The following is a 23,666-nucleotide window of genomic DNA, read 5'->3' as shown; positions in this document are numbered from 1 at the left end:
AATGATTAACGGCCACAGAACTGTCCACCTGGTAGGAGAGCTAAAAGCAGCAGCGGTCACTGCTCCCTAATGCCATTCTTATTTGCAGACTAAGCAACAACACAAATTCTTCCTCCTTAAGGAAAGCGAGCACATTTGCAGGTTATGGCATATTCTAGTCACTGCCAGGTGATATCATTGAATTGTCTAGGAGAAAGATTAGCTCAGTAGCAAAAGTATTGAAGAACCAGGAGATGGGGCTAAGGGCTTAGCCTGAGACAGAGCTGGATAATCTTTGTGCCTCAATTCTCTCTCTATGAAAAGAGGAGGACAAATTAAAGGCAAGGGTATGGCCTACGTTTTTTAGGAGGACAAAGTAAACAACCAAAACTGTCTTTTCAGGCTTCATAATCCACACACTTATCCCTATCTCTAAGGTTAAATTTGATGACAGTAGTAAGGATCTCAGACTTCAAATCTGATACACTTCAAATTTCAAGCCACCTACAGTAAGGGAGAACTGTTCTTTACCGTAGAGATCAGCAACTTCACAGGCGAAGGGGAGTGGGGGGGAGGGGGTGTACCAACCTGTTTTTTGACTTCCCACATCTGTTATTGCCTTGACCAAGAGAAATCCAGTGGGAGCTGAAAAATGCTGTCTCTTAAAAGAGGAAAGACATTGCCTATTACCTTTCTGAAAGTATCTTGGCCTTGAGGCAGTGATTCCTTGCTCTCAAGTTACGAATTCAGCAGGAGTGGCAGCCACAAAGACTCATTTGATGGTTTTCATGGTGGGATTGCACACGTGTGTGTTTGAGTATACATGAACGTGTCTAACCATTATGTGCACAAGTGCTGCTACTGGAGTGTTAAGATCTACGGTTGCTTGTTAGTGTGTGTTTTAGGAGGTGTTTCTTTAAGTGGTGGCCAGCTCTCCAGAGGTGTCCATAAGGATGCTGAGATCTTCTTTAGAACAGCAGAAATCTGAGTAAGCGAATGATGAAATAACTAAATCATTGTTAACATTTTCAAAAGATACTTAAGTGATGTAGGGCATGTTCACACCTCACAATAAACTGCCAGAAGCTAGTGCTGACCACAGCTGGTAGGTCCCCACAGCATAGACCAACATCTCGTCACGTAGACTTGGAAGCTGAAATACAGGAGAAATCTAGCCCTAGGTAAGTTACTTCATCCTTATATTAAGCTTTCCTTTCTGCCAAGTGTGGGTAATACGGTTTACCTACATCACTGAGATGTTAGGAAGACTATTTTTAAGAGTAATTTGAAGACAAAGCATGAAGAAAGTGTTAAGTATTATTGTCTGACTGCTTACATGTTGCTGAAAGAGCTGGTTTACCAACATACAGCTTTCTGTAAAGAGACTGTACTTAAATAATATAACCTTATATTTCATTACTACTAGCAATATAAATAGTTATTTTGGATCATTTTCTGTCCAGAGATCTTTCCAAATGTCACATTCCAATTAAAAAAAAACCAAAACTATATTTTATCACTAAAATGGCAAATCAGTTCCATTATCTCTTGGATGCAAAGAAGAAAAAAAACTGATACTGTTACCTTTGTATTTTTAATACCGGCCAGCAGACCACTGCTATTTCCCAAAGTTAAATATCATAGTTTGACTCCATGGCAGTTTAAATATATTTGTTTCAAGGGTGCAACCTCTTTAGTTGTTTTCTAAAGAAAATGTGGGGGGAGCGGGGGAGGAGGGGTGAAAACAAATGGCCAGTAACAGCAGAAAGCTTTTAAAAATCCCTTCTTTTTAATACACAAGAAAAGTGAGCCTTCAATGCCTGTGCATATGCACCTAACTGACTTGATTTTCAAGAGCACTGAGCTTTCAGCAGTCCCTAGTGAGACCAACAATAGCTTTTGGATGCTGAACAATTTATCACGACTCAACAATTTTCCTCCTGGGTATTATTTACCAAGTATGTGGTATACAGTAAGCTAAAACATTTGAGACTCATTTTCAGCTGGATTCAAATACCAAATACCTAATTCTATTAGATTCCCCTGAAACACCTCCAAGTATTTCCTCATATTTCTCCCCGGGATCTCACTGGAAAAAAATAGACTTAATTTAAATGAACACTGCACACTGGGACTCAAATGTCAAGACTGTATCATGCTGGTAAAGGTTACATAAAGTAATGATTAATTAGTCCTTTTCCTCATTCAGATTTTACTTGCCTGTCAATAAAAGACTGTAGATGATTGCCTGGCCAAAATATGCATTATTTCCAGCTCTCTGATGTCACTGAGAAGTAGGCAGCAGTTCAATTTGCCAGCAATAATTTATTGTGAAGAATCAGAATTCTGCAAGTAACTTCTTCTCATCTGTTACTTTCAACATCTCCCACAGCTATTTGATTTTCGTCTTGGCTTTTTACGTTAACTGGTCATCTCCTGCCAAATCCCGGCTATCTAAATAAGACTCCGCAAATTTTTCAGTTAGTACGGCTGTGTTTCATCCATGCAGAGTGCCCATACTTCACAACAAACAGGCAGGACCACATCTTTCAGCAGCATTACTCAAATAAATCCAAGGACATTTGCCTGAAATGCTGTAAATAAAACAAATTATAAAAAATAAGGAACTATCCCAGCCTTTTTAAACTTCACTCCGAGTATTTATCCTGTGGCCAAAGTCTGAAGAATTTTCCAGTTAAAAAATAAATAAAAATAGAAGGCTCACAGGCACTGAAATCTGCTGCTAAAAATGGACGGGAGCCTTCAGTGCCGTCTTCGGCCATCTGCCTCTGCTGCGGTGTCAGGGAGCACAGCAGCGATGGCACCAGCAGTGACCGGCCCAGCCAGGCAGTAGGAAACAAAACTGCCTCCAGTCTCCCAGTCCTTTTACATACCACATCCCTGGAGGGCGTTCAGAAAGATTAGCAACAGCAGTAGCAGCTTCTACAAAAAAATCTTTCTTCCCTAAAATCCATAACTCCTGCAGGCAAAAAATCACAGATGTTTTTTCTTTATTTTTTTAAGGAAAGTTTGTAGCCTTCTCTTGCTTTATCTAGGTCCACAAAGCAGAGGTAAATGATTTCTTTGGTCTGTTTGCTTAAGGTATAATGTGGCTTAATACACTAATTTTGTGTATTCTCTCTTCCCTTTCAGGATATGAAAGAAAAGAGTGCTGGTAGTTAAAATTTTCAAAGATAATTAGTGCAAGTGGACAAGTCAGTGTCACACCTTTTTCAGACAGGCTTAGGTCTTCACTGACGGGCACTGCCGACACAATCAGTCTTCAAGAAGCTAACCAAAGTTGATCTGTTCTTGAGCTCGTTATATTATCCATGTTGATGAATAATAATAATAATAATAATAATAACAAAACACTCTACTCAATAGCCTTCTGGCTTAGGGCCATGCACTAATCTTCATTTGGTAATCGAGGGCTATTTTGATGGAAAGAAACTGTATGGAAACTGCCAAGTCAATGAAAAGTAATGAAGTGCAAACATCTGAGTGTCACCTAAATGCAGTCTCCTTAGAGCAACTGTCATCTCTTGTTTTATCAGCAGTTTCACCAATAAATATAAATAAAAGTTATGCATAACAGCTGACAAGGAACCAACCATATGTAAAAGCAAAAACAGTATTTGGTAAATGGCTTGAAACAAATTAATTCCATTTTCCTCCCCAGAAAAGTTCTCCTTGACTGACATAAAGCATTTGCTCAAGAAATAACTAGGGAAAGACAAAGTATAGGTTTAGTGGATATTAGATGCACTGTTTCTGACAAACCTTAGGCATTTGTGGTCAAAAGTAGAGGAACCTGAATGGAACAGAACAAAACAGCATATATAGCTGGTCTACATGGTTTGAAAAATGTATGATGCTGCCTCCCTGGAGAAAGGGCATACTCATGTAGCTCCACTGTGCTCACTCGTTAGCTGCTTGCACAAAACCTCCGGCACATATATTCTTGTCTGCAGTATTAGACAGAACCTGTGTACTACAGTAGATTATGCTACAGTCACTTAGTTGCACTGTCCAAATGAACAACAACAAAAAATGATTCTTGCTCTTTCCTTTTTTTTTTTTTTTTTTTTAAATAATAGAGGCCAAGGGAAAGATAAGCAAGCTGTTTGGGAAACAAGAGCAAAGAGAAATAAGCTCTAGTTTCAGGGAGAGGACTAGAAGTAGAACGAACACTCAGCATCCCACTAGGATTCATTTAGGCTTACATTTTTAGCCTCAAGTACATACATTATTTCTCATGTGTATTATACATGGTTTCTTGAAGAACTCAATTACTTCATATCTTTGTGTGCAAAAAAGACAATATTTTAAGGTTAAAAAAAAAGAAATAGAAGCAGCAATAAGCCAAGCCTTCTTTTATTTCTTAGAACAAAGTGGGGAAGAGCTGCATGATCCCACAATTTCCTGAGGTATTTATCGGGAGATGCAGGGTTAAGTCTAGTTGTACCAAAAATTGATGCAAAAAGTCAACTTTTCAGATTTTTCAACCCAAAGGAACAAAAATATAGATCTTATAGCAGCAGGAAATTTTGGCAGCAGGAAATGATTTTTAGAACAATGAGAATTCTTTGTTTTGGTAAGTCCTCCCTCCCCAACTTGAATTTCAATTTTTTTTGTTTTCCATTTTAATGTAAATTCATTAAAATTATTATGCAAAAGTTAGTTTACAGGCCAAAAAAGCTGAAGTTTCCAAATATGGAGATTTGAGAGATCTCCCCAAAATATTTAGAGTTAGGATTTTGATGGAAATGGAACTGCATGCCTGCACTGCATTTTTACAGTAAAAAGAAAAAAAAAGAAAAAGAAAGTCATGCTTTCAAACATCTCTAATCAACAAGAGAAACTCTGAAGACTTCAAATATGGGTTCAGTCTGTGACAGTGGCTGTATGCTACTGATTACTGTAATATCTGGTGATCCTAAAGGTTTCCCTCATAATTTGCACCAGGATGCTGGAAAGGTAGGAAAAAAATCCTCCTTTTTTGGCAAAAGACATAGGATGACAATTTATTTACTGACCCACCCAGACGCCAAGAGCATTACAACTGAACAGAGAAGCTCCAGAATTTATAGGAATCTACAGGAATTTGTAGGAAGCCTACACTACTTGGTAGGGAAGTTTGGCAGAAGGCCTACAATCCTGGTCCCTAGGCACAGTCTAGTCACGTCCTACCTCCAGGTCAGCAGAAGACCAGTCTGAACACTATTTCCACACAAGTAAAAGGAGGGGAGCCAACAGGTGCTCCAATAAATCTCCTGAAACAAGTGATGAAAAGACCAGACCTGCAACCTTGTTCCAGCATGTAAACATGGGCTGATTTACACTGTGTCCCTAATCCAAAAGTCCATTCTCAGCCAAAGCTCTGTTGGAGTTCAGACATCAGAGCAACTAGGAGAAATTTTACTTTTGAAAGTAGCATTTCTTTCCACGATGATAGAAGTGTACAGAGAAGAATCATTTGTAATATTCAGCTTTTTCTATTGTAAAACCCAGAAGAAAATTGAAGGAGCCAGCTGGAAAAGAACTACTAGCAATAAGTTTTTTGCTCTTGTAGATTTAAGGTCTCAATTTTCTACATAAGGGTTTTCACACTGGTGAAAGATAGCAGAGGCTTGATGAAGTCAATAGAATTCTTCTCAGTTTGACCACTGGCTTTGAACAGCTCTACATCATATTTCAGATACCTGTACTTTCCAGAAGTCCTTACAGGCTCTGTTTTAAACAGAGACAGTCTGTTAACATGCAGCCCAGGACCGGTGCTGAAGCCCCTAGCACATTTGTGTCAAAGATGCCCACTAGAGAACACCACAGAATAATTTCTAGTCTCCAAAGACTAGATGAAGCACCTGAGAAGACCTGGGCCATTTCAGTGCCCTAGCAAGTTTTGAGGGGAAACCAGATAAGTACTTGGTAGAGAAATCTAAAGAGGATTACCAAATAGAGAGAAATCACATCCAACTTAAGCAGTCACACAGTTCCTCTTCTGTTCAGCTTTATTCTCTCACCAAGTGTGTCAGGTGGAGGAAGAAGTGCAGACGTTCGCATGGATTGAGAGAAAAGAGCATGCTTATGGTTCGTGGCTGCATTGCCCTAAGAGACCGAGGGCAGGAGGGCACAGGAAAGTCCAGCACGATGAGTATATAACACTTTCCTGCACTGGGGCAAAGACCTGCGTCAACATTACAGGAGGGGTGGCTGGAACACAGGCAACAGCATTTCAGCAGAGTAAGTTACAAATATTAAGCTTCCTCCCATTCTTTAAATAAAGACTATGACCTGATTAACTGATCCCTCACCTTTGGCCTTGATTTCTTTTTCTTCTTCTGTCAATAGCTTTATTTTTCTGGGTTTACGAGGGGAAAAAAAAAAAAAAAAGAAAACGACATCACCTATTTACTTACTATTAACCTTAAGAACACTGTAGGTAGAAAGGTGATGGCTATGAAGTAAATGAGTAGTAATTAAAGCTGGCTAGTCCTACCTAGAGACACCTGAGAGTTTAAACATCAGGGGAGAACAGAAAAGCCTTTAGCAAGGAAAATCAAAAGGTTCACTAATCAATATGCATTTTACTAATGGACAAGCCTATGCGCTAAGTACTTTCCAGGGCTATTTCAGTCAATTTCTCCTTGGATTTTGCTGTCCCATACATTCACAACTGTTCTTCGTTTCATCGGGCTGATTTAACTTGGAGTGTGGAATAAAACTTCTAATTATAGTGTGACTTGCAAGAGCAAAGTCAAGCATCAATATAATCCATGTAAAACCATGTATTACACCTTACGAGGAAGAGACCACAGAAAAGAATTCAATTTAATGCAACTGAAGCCTCCTCTGATTTAGTTCAGTAAGGTTAAGCTCAAATACTCATTACAGTCAGTGGATCAACATTCTCAGTAATATGTCTAAGTTAACTTCTGCTTCAACTATATTGGGACATTAGAAATATAAAACAAGAAGGCTACTAGATTAGATTCTAAACTGTGAAGAGTCAGGATTCCTTAAGAAAAAAAATGAAATTTCAATATAAATTTCCTGTATCATGAGGAGCAGTCAATGCTTGTTACACTCAGTGCAACAGCATCTACAGAAAGAAATTTAGGGAATACAAAAAGAAGACTCCTTATCTTTCCCCACTTTAATCAAATCTCTCCCTTTATCTAGTATCACAGCATCTAAGAATTAAAAAAGAGCCTGAAGTTTTTGCTTACTTCTTCCCTCAAGCTATATCACTTGCTTTGCAGTAGCCTGCTTTGTATAACCAATAAACAATGACTTTGTGTTTCTTCTGCTCGCTCTCATTTTAACTAAACTGGGCTAAATTGCAATATGTTTTCCCAGTATATCTTTGAGTCTCTCCACCCTTAGTCACAGAATGCTGCATATGCGTTTGAAAGTAACCCATTTGCTCTTGGCCATGGAAACAGGTAAAAGTGCAAGGTTGTCAACATACTCAAGCCTGGTTATGACTCAATGTACATTAATTAATTGCTACAACTCTGTGAAGATTAGCTATTAGACCCCCTTTAAACCCTACACAAAGAGTTAAGAGGTTGGTCGCAGCATATGACTAAGCTAAATTAAAGACACAAAATACGTTCCATATAATATACAACTGCATACATTCACCCTCAATCAATTACAAGTTTATTGTGGTATCTCTGACAAGCTAAATTAACAGTAAATCAATGTCTAAGTTACGAATTCACTTTTGACAATAATATACTACAGCTAAGCCTTAAACATCTTAGTGTAACTATTCAGCTACAGACATAACCGAAGGTAATGGAGTCAAAAACTGCAGACTAATTGCTTCAGCTAAAGGCTTATTATCTCTCTAATTTCAAGCACAACAGCAGTTAAGCAGTAATATAAACTACTGTAGTCAAGGCATTGTGAATCTTTGTATAAAATGTACTTTTATTTTCATCTCTGTTAGTTTTTATAAACAATAAAACCACCAGCCATGTGTTTTCAGACTGAAAAAAATGTAAGAAGATAAGCTGAAAGGTTTAAAGAAAAAAAACGAACCACCCTGAGATTTGCTTATTTACATTATTTTACTCAAACTCTTTCTCTTCTCCTTTCTAACAGGTTTTCCCATGATTGCTTCCTCTGTAAGCTCAGCTTAACTCTTCTTAACTAAATATTTTAATGTGTCTCATCCCCCTGTCACTACGAGAAATACTCAGGGCTTGATTCCCCACTAAGTAGAGACTTGTGTAATCACACCTGTGAAAGCAGATGCGATATGGGCATAAGGCTTTCCTGCGAGAAGATGGTACCATTTCATAGGTCCACCAAAGAGCTGTGACCACCCAAAGTGTGAGGCAACAACACATGGCCAGATGTCTACACGCTCTCTCAGTGACTCATCTCTATCCACTATCGACTAATTCTCTCCGTCCTTGCAGTTGTCAATCTGAAAAATCTAGTCTATCCTCTGCACGCGACCATTTTTGCATTTTGGCTGTAAGGAGTTTATGGAGACAGGGGGAAATGCTTTTGAGCAGAAACTCTTGCTTGTAGGGACCCAGGGAGATGACCACATCCTGTTGCTAGCCTCTACCACCAAGCACGCTGGAGGAGTCCAGAGGCACAGCTGTGATGGCAGCACTGCATGGCTATTTAGCAAGAGATGATCCCAGAGTAAAGTCCCAGTTACACCTCTGTGAGCAGATGCTGTCCAGCAGACTAGGACAAATTTTGCTGTGAAAAATTATGGTCTATCTGCAGTTTCCACCTGCAGCTTCGATCACAAAATAATATCACGTTCTAGTAATAGCCATGCATTGCTAGCCAGTTACCATACTTCATGCATATAGCACAGGCTCTCCCTCAGAAAAGCTTTACTCCAGCAGCAGTGGGCACAGGCAATCAGGGCACTCAGCTATGGGTAATACAAGGGAGCATTAGGAAAGCAGAGTCCTTCCCCTGGTCAAGGATAGGAGTTTAACCCTTTTCTTCCTCCTGTCCTTCTGGGTATTGTTTTTTCTGGTAAAGGTCACTGCTGCTTTTCTCCAAACATACCCTCTCATGGGGCAGAAAAGAAGGCAGTGCCTTTAGTTCATACATGTTATTTAAGTACTTATTCTGAAGGCAAGGTATTTCTGAAGAGACATGGGGTTTCTAAGAGCTGGTAAAAATATAGTCTTCTTCCCTGTTTCCCTCCAAGTAAGCAGTAGATAAACACAGTTACCAGCAAGAATGGAGAAACTGAGACATGGTGCTGTGCCCAAGGCCACAAAAAAGAATGCATGGCAAAGATGACAAAGGAATACTCTGAACTCCCTCTGTCCTGCAAGGTTTGCAGCTAGTCTTCGCTTTGTACACTATTCTTCTGTTAATGCAACCACGTAGCCTGCACCCTGTCCTCAGCACGGCCACTGTCACCTCATGGTGCACTGCAGGCCCTCAGTATGGCTTGCAAAGCATGCCGAGATCCTCAGCAAAATGCTCTCCCAAGAACGACAAGCATGACTGCTGACAACAGACAACTGTGCTGCACTATAGCAGAGCCCTATTTAATTTTCCTCCCTCCCCTGCCTCGCTGCTACTGCTGTTGTTTCCCTGTGGGATGGGAAGGGTGTTCTCATGTGCATCCTGCCTCCTTACTTACTATCAGCCTCTCTTCAGCTTCCTTTACCACCAAATTCAATCATATTCAAGCTATACCTCCCCAAACTCCTCCAGCTGGTTAATAATTACACTTGAGCCTGCAGATCGTCTCTTTTCTCATTTTTGCTGATCCATGGAAGACTTTTATCCATGTCCTGCCGTGTATAGTTTGGGCAAGGAGGCATTTACTCTCTCTTTCCATCTTGTTTAACAGTTCTCTCCAACTGCACAACTTTTCATAGGGCCTTCTCTCTGCACGCACCAGGCTCTGGGCCTCAATCTTGGCTCATAGCATTACATTTAATTTCAGGAAGTTGTGCTCCATCAGGCTCCCAGGCCTTGAGCTCTACCACTCTTCCGCCCATCTGGCTTCCACCTCTGGCAGGTTTCATTCATAGGCTTGACCACACATGTCCCTGGCTCACCCTCCCGCTATTTGCTTCCCCATTTTATCTTTATGAGTTCCTAATTACACTGCAATATTCCTATTGCTAAAACTCAACTATTTCTTCTCAGAAAAGGTCTTTCTGTGCTATGCAAGTGAGAGTAGAAATACAAGTCTATATCCTACCTCAAATTGTAAATTTGCTTCTAGTTCCAGAAGTGTTAGTATCAGATGCAATCCCAAAATTCCATGCATTTTCCTTATCTCTCATTTGCAAGGTCGTTTATAATTACTTGAAGTCCTTTCAGGATTTGCCTTTACCTTGATCTTTTTCCTCTGAAATTCTTATTCATATCTGAGCCTTCAGAATGAGTTTTAGTTTTCAGGTTTTCTGTTATGACCCTTTCTGTACATTCTCTAAATGTCAAGCAGTACATCTCTCTGATATCTCAGGTACTTACCTGTGCAGCCTCAGTTACTGCAGTATCTCAGAACCTCGTAATCTTTCATGTGCTTATCCTCGTGAGACACCTTAAGGTACAAATTTTTTTTTTTTTTAAACATATTCCAGTATAAGAGGACCATAGGCACCCACAGACCCAGAAGAGGAGCTGCTGACTACCAAGGAGGACGTAGGTCTGATGTACTTGCTCAAAGTCATGCGGGAAGTCTGAAGCATAAGCAGCGCTGGAGCCCTGAGCTCCAGCCACCAAACCATCACTCATAGACCCCTTATACTCCCAGTCAAGCTTTGCTCTTCTAATTAAAAATCAGTCCTTACTGATTCTTCCATTCTTGATTACCCTCACTGATTTCAGGTTTCCCTTCAAGTTCCTGCTTAGAAAAGGCTCTGCACTCTTCTCACTTCTGCAGGTGGTTCTCTGCACTCCCAGCACCCCTTTGGAGAAGGGGCAGTGTTATAAGCTCAGCTTTCCTGTTCTATTGCTGTCAGCATTCTCGCCTCTCTGAATCTATCATTCATTTAAATCCCACTGTAGAATCATAGAAGGAAGGACAGACAGAAAGATGGAAGAAAGGATAAAGGAACAAGAGTTTAATGAGAACTATACAGAAGTACGTACATAAATAATAGATATTATTGTACTCAGCATCATTTAAAAAGTACTACCTTTTCTAACATCATCTTAAGTGACCATGACTCATGGCGACTTAATGCATTACAAAGATCACAAAGAGGCAGCATTAAAGGCATAAGAACTAAAAGCAGGTAAAAACATTCACTAAATGACTGTAGCGATGCACAGCACTCTGCTAACGAACCACGAAAGAAAAGTTTTCTAACAAGATTTTCTCTTGTGGAGTGTGAACCCAATCTTATTAACCCTAGATAACTGGTTAACTTCACAGACAGCTTATTCTGCCCTGATCCACAAGTAAAAAGATAGACAGTGAGAAAGATTACAACACAAGGTATCTATGCCGAGAACAGGGAGAGCAGCATACATCCTATGGTATCCCAAGGTGAAGTGGTACAGCACCTCCAGTGGATAATCTCTGCTTGACCTGTCCAATTTAACCGCAATTTGAAGCTTACACAGTCTCAAGCCGCATCCAACAGCATTACACCACCACTTAGCAGTTGTGCATGTAGAAGAAAGGTCACCAAGCAAAAGTGGATCTTGACACATCTGAGGCCTTGAAGAGGCACCTCCATCTGAGTGCTAAAAATCGAAAACGCTTTTCTATAGCTTTCTCCTTTTGAGACCCAGTTTTATGCTAAACACTCTTCTCACCATCTCTATCCCCCCTCCCCATTGCTTAGCTGCCTGCATTCCAGATAGCAAGTTAACAGCTTGAAAAAAACCTGCCAGTTTGATGCAATTTCATGTTCTTGAATATAGTGTTCTCAGGAGCACTATTACGGAAATTTAGTCTCTTGAGAAATAGATCAGATATCATTAACAGAATGAAACACAAATGTTCTCCGTGACTTCCTGGAGAAAGCCTGTGTTGGGTCTACAATAAGATATTTAATTCATGGAGTGGTTATCAAGAAAGCACAGTACTGTCTCATATCAGTACATTTCTTCTTTTTAAAAAAAAAGTTACGCACCGAAACACCTAATTCCCATTAAAACTAAAAGATATATTAATAATAACTGTTTTCTGTGCAAGTTAAAGTCATGTTTTTCTTGTCTTTCTCTTGCCAGCCAGTTTCCACTAGTGAAAGTTGCTCCCTGTTTTCGGTACAGCTATAACAAGCAGAGCCAAAACACTACATCAAATCAGTTAGAAAGAGGGATTCTCACAAGCAGGGATTCACCTTTGGGAAATGACAGTTTTCAATTCCAGCCAAGAATGTAGGAGCACTGCTATCACAAGTCACTGAGATAATATGCTAAATCAGCTCATCTCCTGGGAGACCTACTCCCACCTGTTCCACAGCTCCAGGCCAAGCTACTCCCAGCCCACTGCTGAATCCGGGAGCACAGAGGTATGGCACAGCGCTCCTCCATCTCCCTCTGCGTGGATTTTGTGCCACTGGGGTGCCTCAGTGGGGAGTTTGACTGTAGCAATTAACAGCACCATAAATCAGAGCTTTTCTGTAACACATTCAGGGCTCAATCTGCTTCCCAATATAAAGTTACAATGCTCACCTCAAACCTTGCTAAGAATACATAGAGAATTCAGTAGCAGCTCTTCCAGCACACACTGGGGATAGTATTGATAAATGTAAGAGCAAATTTCCTTCTTATTTTGACAGATAAAATTCAAAAGATATAATATGTGCCCGAACCTGCTCTCCACTGCAGCCTCTTTACAGTATGAGGGGATCTTGCACTCTTTGGAATCAATTTTTATTGTTCCCAGGATGTAAAGAGGCTTCAGTGTTACAAAGAATGAGGATTGTTTCACTGTTTCAGAGAAAGCATGTTAAACTGGCACCCAGTGACAAAGACTTGCTGGACAGCATTCAAGTAAAGCAGAGCAGATCTGGAATGATTTTAAGACATACCTCAGGGAAAAAAATGAACATTTAAAAAACATTTTCACATCCAGGAACACAGCTCACGTGAAATCACTTTCTTTAAATACGTTCCCTCATCCCTGCTAAAGACACATGGGCTACAGCTAGGATTTTCATGCAGACCAGAAATGCACTACTGAAACAAACCTCCTGATTATAGCCATCTACCTTGCTTTAATTCACATTATAGTGTGGCCTCAGAGCACACACACTGGCTTCTTTTTGAAGGAAGCTAAATGGAAAGATGCTCTTCATCCACTAATGCACATCATACCAGCCTAGAACTAGCTTGAAACGCCCCCTCTCCCTGCCTCCAAAACATGTATATGGGCTTTTGGAACCTCAGGACTATCTTTCATGGGTCCATATCACTTCCTAATGTAGGAATAGCCATAGACAGTTCAATAACGGCTCTTTTTGGTTTAGTCTACTCTAGGAATGAAGTGACAACACAGAGCTCAGCTTATAATGGTTGAGGATATTTATGACCTTGAAGGAAGACAACAGAGCACACAGGGATTTACATCCCTTGCTACAGGAACCTCAGAATTACCTGAAATACAACTATTTAGGGGAAAAGCCTGCAGAACACACATAAAGTGTGTCTTTTTTTGCTCTTTGGACAAATTTACTCAGAGACACTTTTTAGCATAGTATATTAGATACTCCAGCAGTACTCACTCTGCAACATACTACAGGATATTTCTGTGACGTGCGGAGTGGCAGGGGAACATTACAAGTGTGAAATATTAATCTTTCCATTCTTTTATTCCTGATTCTGGACTAGGTTTTCCAAGTTTTCTCTCTTCTTTAATATGCCTATCATTTGGAATTTCATTTGTTGTGTAAAATTTGAATTTGATTATCTTCATGGCAGTTAATAGGCAGAACTGTTCTATTAATCTGACTCCATTCCTTAACGGAGCCCACTCCAACAAAAAACAACCCTTGAGCTATTTTGCCTCCACCCCTAATCTTTGGTCTTGCACATGGAGCTGCATGCAAACAGTCATTAACAACCTTGTCTAGGACACGTGCATGTTTCAGAGCAGGATCTTTCTCCCTTAAGTCCATGATAGCTCTTCCTTACCCAGGAAAAGAAACAGGAACAATCATTTATTCTGAATGTTCAAGTACCATATTAACCAATCAACCCTTTGAGTATGTTTTGTAAAAGGTGTTCTTTGATTATTCGTGATGCCGATGTCCTTGATACACTGACTCATTTTTAAAATACTTAAAAGAATCATTTCAGCAGTATGCCTATTGCCACATTTTCACAAAAAAACCGCCTGCTTATTTTTATGCATGACTGTAGAGATACTTGCATTCCCAAAGGCCACCGAAAGTAGGAAGAACTAGGCTAAATTAAGATATGCAATATAGTAGACAAACAAATTTTCAGGCTAATGTTAAAACATCTTCAGATCTTCAGCTGGTATAAATTACCATATCACATTGACCCAGTACTTGACCTACTGTTACTATTTTCTTCTTCTTTTTTTAATAAAAAGTGGTTTCAATGATATATTAACATGTCCAGCTAAAAATCCCTAAGACAGACACCAACATTTACCAGTCCTCTTGAGCACGATCCCAAGCCCAGTAACATCTGCAGGCCTTTCCACGGGCTTTCAAGTATTGGATCTAGCAGAAAGGCGGCAGTAATTATTGTACAATGTACTGCATCCATCTCCCAACCATTTGAACAACAAACCATGGCTGTGGTAAAAGCACCAGTGTATAGAGGCAGCTGCATCCAGCTTATATCTTGATCAATCAATCACACCTTGACTGCAAAAGATAGTATTACCCATCACTTACTGAATGTCTTCTGTACATTACGGCCAAAAGATTTAAAGTTCAGACACGTGAAACAGATGAGCAAGGAAGGCAATGTTGGCCATCTCCATGCTGTTTAAACTCTTCAGAATTTGAATCATTTACTATCAGGAGAAAACTTTATTAAAGACAAGAAAGGGATGCTTATTCCTTAATTTCAAGCAGGTAAGACATTGCATTGCATATTTCCATACTCTAATCATTTTTATGATTATTATAATTTTTACAAATCTCAAGATGAAATAAACCTTCCTTTCTCTGTGGATGTTTGCATCTGAACTGGATTTTAACTTATGCACGCAAAGCTTCTGCAGATGTTTTTAAACTTTCCCCACCCTGCTCTGTAGTGTCTTTTAGTGACCATTTTGTTCTGGTGACCATGGCAAGACACAAAATATACTTCAGCCCGCTGTGTAACTTGTGTTACCTCTGGATCAAGAGGACACTACAACGAGGAATATAGAAAAGGGACAGTCACAGTCTCTCATAACAGCAGCAGCTGCTTCTGAAAAAACACTGAACCCTCTACAATCAGACTAGCACTTCGCCTTCAGTTTTATCCCAGGTATAGTTTTCAGTTCTTTGATCATTTTTAGCAAGAAAATAAACAGTAATTCTTGATATACACAAGTTAATTTTCTGTTGCAGATAGAATCTGGATAGTGCTTGTTCAATTATAAACTACTTTAAATAAAATAAGGGTTTGGATCTGCGTATGATGTGAAAAGATAAAAGTGCACGCAGAGCAGTGGACACAGATTAGATTTGGCCCCCCACTGTCAAATCATTTTAATAATAATGATTTAAGGGGAAAAAGAAAAAAAGAAAAAAGTGAGGAAAGTTTCTTACAGACTCAAACATTAATATTCATCAATATCATTGATATTTATATATGCCTGATATTTCTATTTCATGCTCACACTAGGGCAAAGCTGAGAGAGTGTGTACTTTTAGAATACTTAAGCACACCACAGATATAATTGCAACTCAATCAGCTATAGAACATATTCAGTCGAGACTGCATAATACTAAAGGCATATTGTGGGCATTTTGTACTTCATATGAGAAGAAAGAAGTAGCAAAGGCATGGCAAGCCAGTAGCAAAATGGCATTTGGTGGGCAACGCTACTTGAAATAAAAGCAATGTTCCTTTACAAAAGGCAACTAACCTATACTTTTTGACTTACAACAATTGACACTTTATGTAGCTTTAAGGAGGAGGAGGGGAAAGCCCCATATTTCTCTTTGTTCAGACAAGGCAATTTTTACATTCCTTCCTCCTAGAAATACAGCTGTATTAATTTTAACCTGCAGCAAACAGTGACAAAAATACATATTCCAAAAACAATGGAAAGAGAAGCAAAAAAGCACTGCAGATGAAAGATCAGAGGGAGGCACAGCTTCTTTACTCTTAGTATTAAAGTTGCTTTCTTCTGATTTTAACTGATCCATTGGTCCTATTTTGGCCATTAATAAAATGTCACCCTGAAAAAGCAGATTATATTATGCTAATTCTAGTGTCCTCCCGTGCTTTCCCCTCCCCATAAAATAAAACACCAAGAAAAAAAAAAGTGTGAGGCGCTCAGCCTATCAAGGAAGGAAGAACTATTTTAAGAATTAATTTGCGTCCCTAAAGATCTGTTTAAAATAGCCTCCCATGCTGTCCTGACCGATGATTAAAGTGGCGAACTTCCAATGTCTTAAGGAGACAATGAAAGCTTACGGATGCAAGAACGGGAGCACAGATCCCGCTCTGCGTTTCCCGTAGGCAGCGCGTCCACGCGAGGGAGGGGAACCGGGTTTGGAGCAGGATGGAGCTGCCGAGCTGCTGGCGTACCCGGAGCTGTTGAGTCTTTGCAGCCTTCAGCCAGAGCCCAGGTATCTCAAACTAGACTTTTCCCTTGTATCACCAATTCTCAGCGATATCCCTCACTAAGAGCTAACGAGGTGCCCTTCTCCACCACCCTCTGCTTTTTTTTTTTTTTTTGACAAGGAAAGTTTCTACTTTGTTCCGTTCTGATAAGTGCAGTCAAATAGCAATACTTCTATTGTAACCAGATATGACAGAGAAAATTAAGTATTGAACTTTCCACCTCTACAGAAACATATAAAGCGCCTATCAAGGGAAAGAAAATGAATCAAATTCAGATATGTTGCAAGCACTGCAATTCTCAAAGTCAACAAGAGTTACACCTACTTATGGCTGGGTTTTGCCCCCAGATACTGATTGTGCACACGTTCCCAGCACACGCTGTACCCTGAAGTGCCTCTCAAAGAAAATGTCAGGCTAAAAATTCACTGAAAGTACATGACAAAGTAGCTGAAACCTACTTTTGCAATTTCATGTCCATCTGCAAAGTAGCTGTAGAAAGCCTCGCACGTTCCTAATGCAAAGCTGAGATTACTCCAGTGAGAAGGGGCCGCTGTCCCAATGTACTGTCACCGTACACACACACATGCACAACTAGTTACAGAACAAACCTCTACAGCTTCGAAAAAACGGTGCAGTCTGTTAAAAATAGCACAATTTCAGCTCCCCCCCCAGCGCGCACACACACCAAGAAGGCAGACCTTGAACCCAGCTACCCAGTACTTTCCTCTCGCCACTGATTGGTGGCTCAGTTGACAATTCTAGGAACACACACCGAGAAAAAAAAAATTAATAAAAAAATAAAAATCATACGAGAAACAGCTATACAATACAAATCTGTATTTGTTTAAAAAAAAAAAAAATCAAGGAAAATAAGCGTTACCTGTTCTTGTTGTTGGGCTTGTTTCCCTGATGCATTTTGCTCCTTGGCTGTAGTCATGCTCACCTATTTGTGCCCACTGCAGTGCCAAACAGGATTTTACAGCGTGTCTGTGTGTGTGTAAGCTTGTGTGTGTGTGTATGTGTTCAGACACACACGCACACACAGAGACTAAAGGGATAAGGATGAGTTAACTAGTCCATCACTTAATCAGCAGCCGAGAAATTTCCCACCCCCACGAGAAGAAATACATAAAAATGCAATGCAAAAAAGCACTAGTCTAGCTGCCTTCCCCCTTGAGCCTCTAAAATAAAAGCAGAAGAAGGAGCAGGAAAAAAAGGATGCTGTGGGGGCTTCTTCAATTAGCAACAGCCTCTGCAATCGTCACAGAAACAATGATAACTGCTTGGCAACCAGCAACTGGCAGCTCCGAGCTGGGAGACAGTGATGTGGTCCTCGCTCCCCACCTCCACGGCGGCAGCGCGAGCGCTGCGCATGCCCCGGCCGGCTCGCAGCAGAGCGTGCCTCTCTCGCAAGGTGCAGCATGGAGCTCAGCAGTCATCTGCGCTCCCGCAAACGGGATAAAGGAGCCGCAGGCGCACGGGCTCGGGAATTCAAGGCGCCCCCACCGCAACCTGCGTGCCCTGAGCTTCTGCCGGTGGCGGGGAGAGCCTGGCAAACGCAGCGTTTCTGGCAGAAAGAGCTCTCCTCTCAATCTCCTCTCAGCAATTTGCTGCTATGCAAATGCCCCGCAACCCACACCTGCTTGCAGACCCCATCTCCAAAAGCAAACCGCTCCAGGGTGCGACGCGCACCCAACAGGAAACCCCTCTCTCCCCCATCTCCCGTGCAGAGGCGGCAACCGGGGAGGATGCAACGTGTCCTTCGGGGGGAGCAGTTCCCGCGATGGGATGCACGCGGCACAGGCGATCCCTGGTGAGCCGCTTGCCTGGCTGCTGAAGGGTGGCACTTTCAAACATCTGTTTACATCCCTAATCCCGTGGGGGATACTTTGCATTTCTCAGTTACCGTTGCTGCCTTCTGCGAACTTCAAGCTGCCATGTAGGTCACGCTGCCCAGTCGCACGCGAGGTGCACGCTGCCTGTGTCGCGCTGCTCTGGCTTAGCCACCTCCCCGCCGGCTGCCTGGCGCAACAGAGATCTCTCTTGACATGGCAGAGCTGTCAGCCAAGGCTTTTGGCACCACTGCCCTGCCTTGCTGCCAGCATGGGTAGGGCTGGAGGGGTTCATGGGGTGTGCACGATGCATAAGGCAAGTATCATGCACCAGTGACCCTCGGGGGATCTCATGCAGCTGGATAAAACTTACAGCAGCATGAAGGCTGTTCTAAATTTGCTGGGGATTGCATCAATCCCCAGCTCACCTCAACATCAGGTGAGGTGAGCCTGCCATGATGTTGCTTTTCACCTCATCCTCACCTCCTTCCTAGCAGGCCCAGAGCAGCAGACTGGATCACATCTGTGCTGTAGCTTTGTATAAAAGCTAAATGTTTCCTCAGTCATGTACTGCTGGGATCTCCACCAAGTCTGCAGAGAAGTTAAAGGAAGGGGGACAGGGCATCAAACTATTTTTTTGACAATCCAGTGATTGTGCCCCATTTGAGCCTCAATTCTACATCACAGATTCGTTATACAAAATCACGTTCACCAAGAACACAACTCAGCAGAAAGCAGTACTCCTTACACCCAGAATGAATTCCATCCTCAGCATAGGGACAGATCAACAGCAGGCTGAGCTTTCCTGGAGATTGTCTGCTAACCACCATTAAGACCTCCGAAGTATTTCTGGATTTTGACCATCAAACGTCGCATCAGGTCATATACACTGACAGAAAATCTGCAATACATAATTTTACTGGTAGGAAACCGGACAACATTATCTGGTGTTGATGCCAGAGTCCAGGCAACAGCTCATTAAAAAAAGTGAATAACACCTCTCTAACAAGAAGCAATAATTTACATTCAGTTCTAACAGCCTGTATCAACCTCTTGCTGGGCTGTACTATGATAGTCCCAGCATACACTGCAATTTCGTCTCCTTAGTCTCAAGAGTTTCAGTCATAATATTGTGTAAATGTTTATACTGAGGCTATTCTCTCTCATACATTTTTCCCCAGCCATCAGAATAGGATTACTTTCAAGGTCTTGTACAACTGAATCAGTTTGAATTTTCCAATTGGTGCAATCTGTTTTTCTACCTGTTGTAGGTAGCAATTGAGTGTTGGTTTACTCCACACTTTTGCTATTTTTATTTCCAGGAGGACTTCAAAGTAAATAAAACTGCATTTTTCTTTTTCTACTTCCTTACAATATACCCTGGAAATTTCTGCCAAACTGATCCTTCTCACTGCATAGTCCCTTTCACTGTGTTACTGACACCTCAGTACTTACACTGGCAACCGCTGGACTTGTTAACACCACATTTATTGAAAAAAATATATATTTGTTCCTATTTGTTTACCTTTGCATACCCTCTCCATGCATTTTTAATTTTCACAGTTAACAACTTAAGATAGAGTTTTCACTAGCTGTGGAAATGACCATTCTTCCTTACAATTCAAATTTCTTCCAATAAGCTTATTGTCAGATACATAACGAGTTAATTGTGCTAATTAGCCCAGCAGTTAACTATGCAAACGCACGTGGCTCAGCTTCATTGCCTAGGTGCTTTGTGATGCTGAGCATTTTCACTACACGTCCTAACATTTTGGCACACTGATCCCAGTATTACTGAAATGCTCCAGTATCTCTGCCCACTGGTACCTCTCCGTCATCCCCAAGCCTGCGGTGGAGGTTCACCCCCTCCAGTGTCCACATAACACTGCTCACCGCCAGGAGGATGCAGAAGCAGGAGACAACCACATCCTCCAGCCCTCTGTCACTGCCCGTCCCCAATCACAGGGATTCGGAGAGCGGCCAAACAGGCCTCCTGAGGAGACATTAGGAGAGCAAGCAGTGGCTGTTGCCGTTCAGAAATAGTGATTAAGAGGGACAGAATTATCCTTTTTCATATTAGTAGGGCTGAGGCTGTGTATCCTGATCTCCATGGTATGTTAGGGTACCAACTTCATTGCTTGGCTGAGCCATCAGTTATGAAAAATTAATACTTCTCTATCACAGGACAAGATCAGCTTCTGCCAACCCCAGCAGTTACCCAGGTAGAAGGATTTACATAGACAGTAACACTTAGTGTCTTGTAGGAGGTACTGATAGAGAAGGACCTCAGGAGTATGACCTTCCCACCTTACCCCACGCCACAGCATCCTAGGTAATCACAGCAAGAGATACAGCACTTTTTTCCTCCCTGCTGGGCTGTAGGATGCATCAGGCCTGCTGCTAGTCCACAGCACCCAGAATGGCCTGCTGAGACAAACCCTTTTGCAGGGGAAGGGCTTTCTCCAAGCTTGCTTTCTGCTGTGGGAGTTGACCTCAGGTTTTGAGCATCCCTCTGCTAATGAATGAATTTTATACTAGGTAACCACTGGAAAAATGCAGGTATACTGCTATGACCACAGATAGCTCTTCCTACTAACAAAGCTGCATGTCCAAAACACCAATTACAACCACCGGAATGGTATCCCCACTCTTGACATCAGTTAGGTCCTCCAGCACCTTAGGAAGACAGATAGCCTCTTTTCCTTTCATCAAAAGGAGAGCAAATGACAGGTGAAATGACCTGTTCCCAGACTCTCAACTCATCTTCACCCAAATTGCTCATTTCAACAAAACCATATAGCACTGCAGTAAGACAAATCATTTTTATTTACCTTGTAACAAATTAGTCACGTGTGTGTCATAGAACCTTTACTGCTAGAAGGGAAGTGTTTCGTTCCTGGAGACTGGGAAGAACAGAACTGTGGTCTAGAATCATTCTCAAAATGTGCTCCCATGAGTTCTCCCTGATGATCAGAGACTGTTGCACATCTTGCATGCTACAATCGGAAAATAATGCAGTGGTTCTGTAAGGTTAAGTGGACCAAAATGTTAAAAAGTCACTGCTATGAAAGCCTATGCACTCTTAAGATCTATACCAAAATAGTCATTGGTATCACCACGCATTACACCTGCGCATGCTATAGGGAGAAGCATTTTGTTACTACTCTTGGAAAGTTTTGAGCAGATCTATTTACTAAAGCTATCCTTGATCCTTCCCCTCTCTATAAATGGATGTCTCTGCTGACTATAGATCCAGTGCAGCTCCTCCACAGGAAGCAGCAATGTTCTGCACAAACTCCTGACAGTCCATTCACATGCACCATGTGTTAGAGAGGCCAGATCCAACAGCAGCCCGTACATGCAGAGAGTCTCCTGGCCGCACACATCTGTTCAAGAGAGTACACAGGTTAAGCAAGGACACTAATATGCCTTCAGCAGCAGTAGGTTGAGTTATTGGAGGTACAGCCCTTCTGCTCCTTTGAAACCTGGAGTTCTAGCTATGCCAAACCAGGCTATTTATTCCCTTTTCATTACTACACCAAGGAAGTTGAAGCCAATGGGTAGAAATGAATACTGCTTGATTAACTACACCTTTACACAGCCTACTGCTGCTCTCCCTTCTCTAGATAAAGACCAGATCCCTTGGGGAGCTACATATGTGAAATTTTAGTGGTCTAAGCCATTAGTGCCTGGAGCACTGTAATATGATACCTCCAGCAGAAAAAACTACTCAACCTGTTTTTGTACAGCCAGTCCCTCTGCACTTCATAATTAATATGTACCAGTTCCTGTTACCCTTCCTGAATGTCCAAACCAGGTGAAGGAGTTCAGGAAAGGCACACAGCTCAAGAAAACATGTACTCTGGCAATCTGTGACAATGTAAAAACAAATGCACAAACTCCTTTTGCTGCCTCACATCTAGGAGGCAAAAGAAAAGTCCTATAGGTTGCAGGTTTTAAGAAACAGTATTATGGAGCCAGGAGATATCAGTAAGACAACTTAGTAAGTGAAAAGGAGTCTGCCAGCACAGATACCCACCATAGAAGGGTGAGAAGAGCTTGTAAAAAACGTTGTAGCCGCGGATTTTAGCATTCAGTCATTTGAAAGATGACTAATTATATCAAAATAGGCCGACAGGATGCAAGGGGAGCAACGCTCAGTTGCTGCTGCTTTCCAGGAAGGAGACTGTAGGACAAGGACACAAGGCTGGCTGCTCCTCCAGCAACAGTGAACTGCCTGGAGAAGAAGATCTCATTGAACCGTGCTCCACGCTTCTAAAATCAGTGGCATACTCCTGCTGAGGGAAGTCCATTTAATCTCTGAGCCTAATTTAATACATTTGCAGCCACCTTATCCTCCCACCATTCCAACTTTCCTAGAGGATTTCAAAGAGTGGGAAACGAGACAAAAGAGTCTGTACAAAGCTGGCTATCCATAGCATCATCATGGTCCTGCACCAGTGACTGATTCACTCTCCTGAGATGCATCTCACTCTCCCCAGTCCCTGCACCAGCATCTCGTCCTCACAAACAGCTCTAACACAGCCCTTCTCTGTTCTGAGTTGCTCTGCCCCAGATGTGGCAAGTCTGAGGGATCCGTGCTCTACCACTAGAGACTGTGCTGGAGGTCAAGCACTCCTCACATATGAGACAGGAGAGCACTGTCTAACCATGAGGGCTGAATTACCTAGTACGTATACGCCTTCAAATGGCATATCACCCTCAAAAAGGGCTATTCAAAAACACTGCTCTGCAATCGCAGTGGTATAGTATCTGCCAATCACTCTCCATCCCTACACCTGTTTATTAGGGGAATCTCACTCCTAAATATGGCCACTCTCCATGTCTTTCCTGTGCTAAAGCCCATTAGTTTTATCACATGCATCTGCTTTTCACAGATGTATGTAGCACTGGTCTTTACCTGTGAGGCAAAAGACCCTGTAGCATCCTGCCCTGTAGATCTCAGAAGCTCAGGACGCATATCACATCTTTGGGAAGCTTATTATTCCTTCTGGTTAACAACTCTTTACAGGTGTTTATGCTTCTAGATGCCACCAAAGCAGTAAGACATCCTGGCTGTTCGTTCTGGAGGTCTCTGTTCTATGCTTATCTGAATAAGCTTTGGAG

General features: G+C 41.6%; 1 protein-coding gene across 5 annotated transcripts in view; it reads right to left on the bottom strand.

Moving 5' to 3' along the window:
• The window catches only part of DPP6 (dipeptidyl peptidase like 6), a 581,229-nt gene that overhangs the window by 256,785 nt on the left and 300,778 nt on the right, over positions 1-23,666 (bottom strand). The window contains exon 1 of one of the 5 annotated variants that reach the window (XM_009682029.2): positions 17,588-17,732. The exons of the other annotated variants lie outside the window; for them this stretch is intronic. Coding sequence (XP_009680324.2) covers positions 17,588-17,644 — 57 coding nt within the window. The 5' untranslated portion in view covers positions 17,645-17,732. Of the gene's footprint in view, positions 1-17,587; positions 17,733-23,666 lie in introns of those variants that run through there. 5 annotated transcript variants of the gene reach the window in all.

This window comes from Struthio camelus, chromosome 2 (assembly GCF_040807025.1).
Source record: "Struthio camelus isolate bStrCam1 chromosome 2, bStrCam1.hap1, whole genome shotgun sequence".
NCBI classification, from domain to species: Eukaryota; Metazoa; Chordata; class Aves; order Struthioniformes; family Struthionidae; genus Struthio; species Struthio camelus.
The sequence above is the reverse complement of the archived record's forward strand: the minus strand, read 5'-3'. Positions and strand labels throughout refer to the sequence as shown.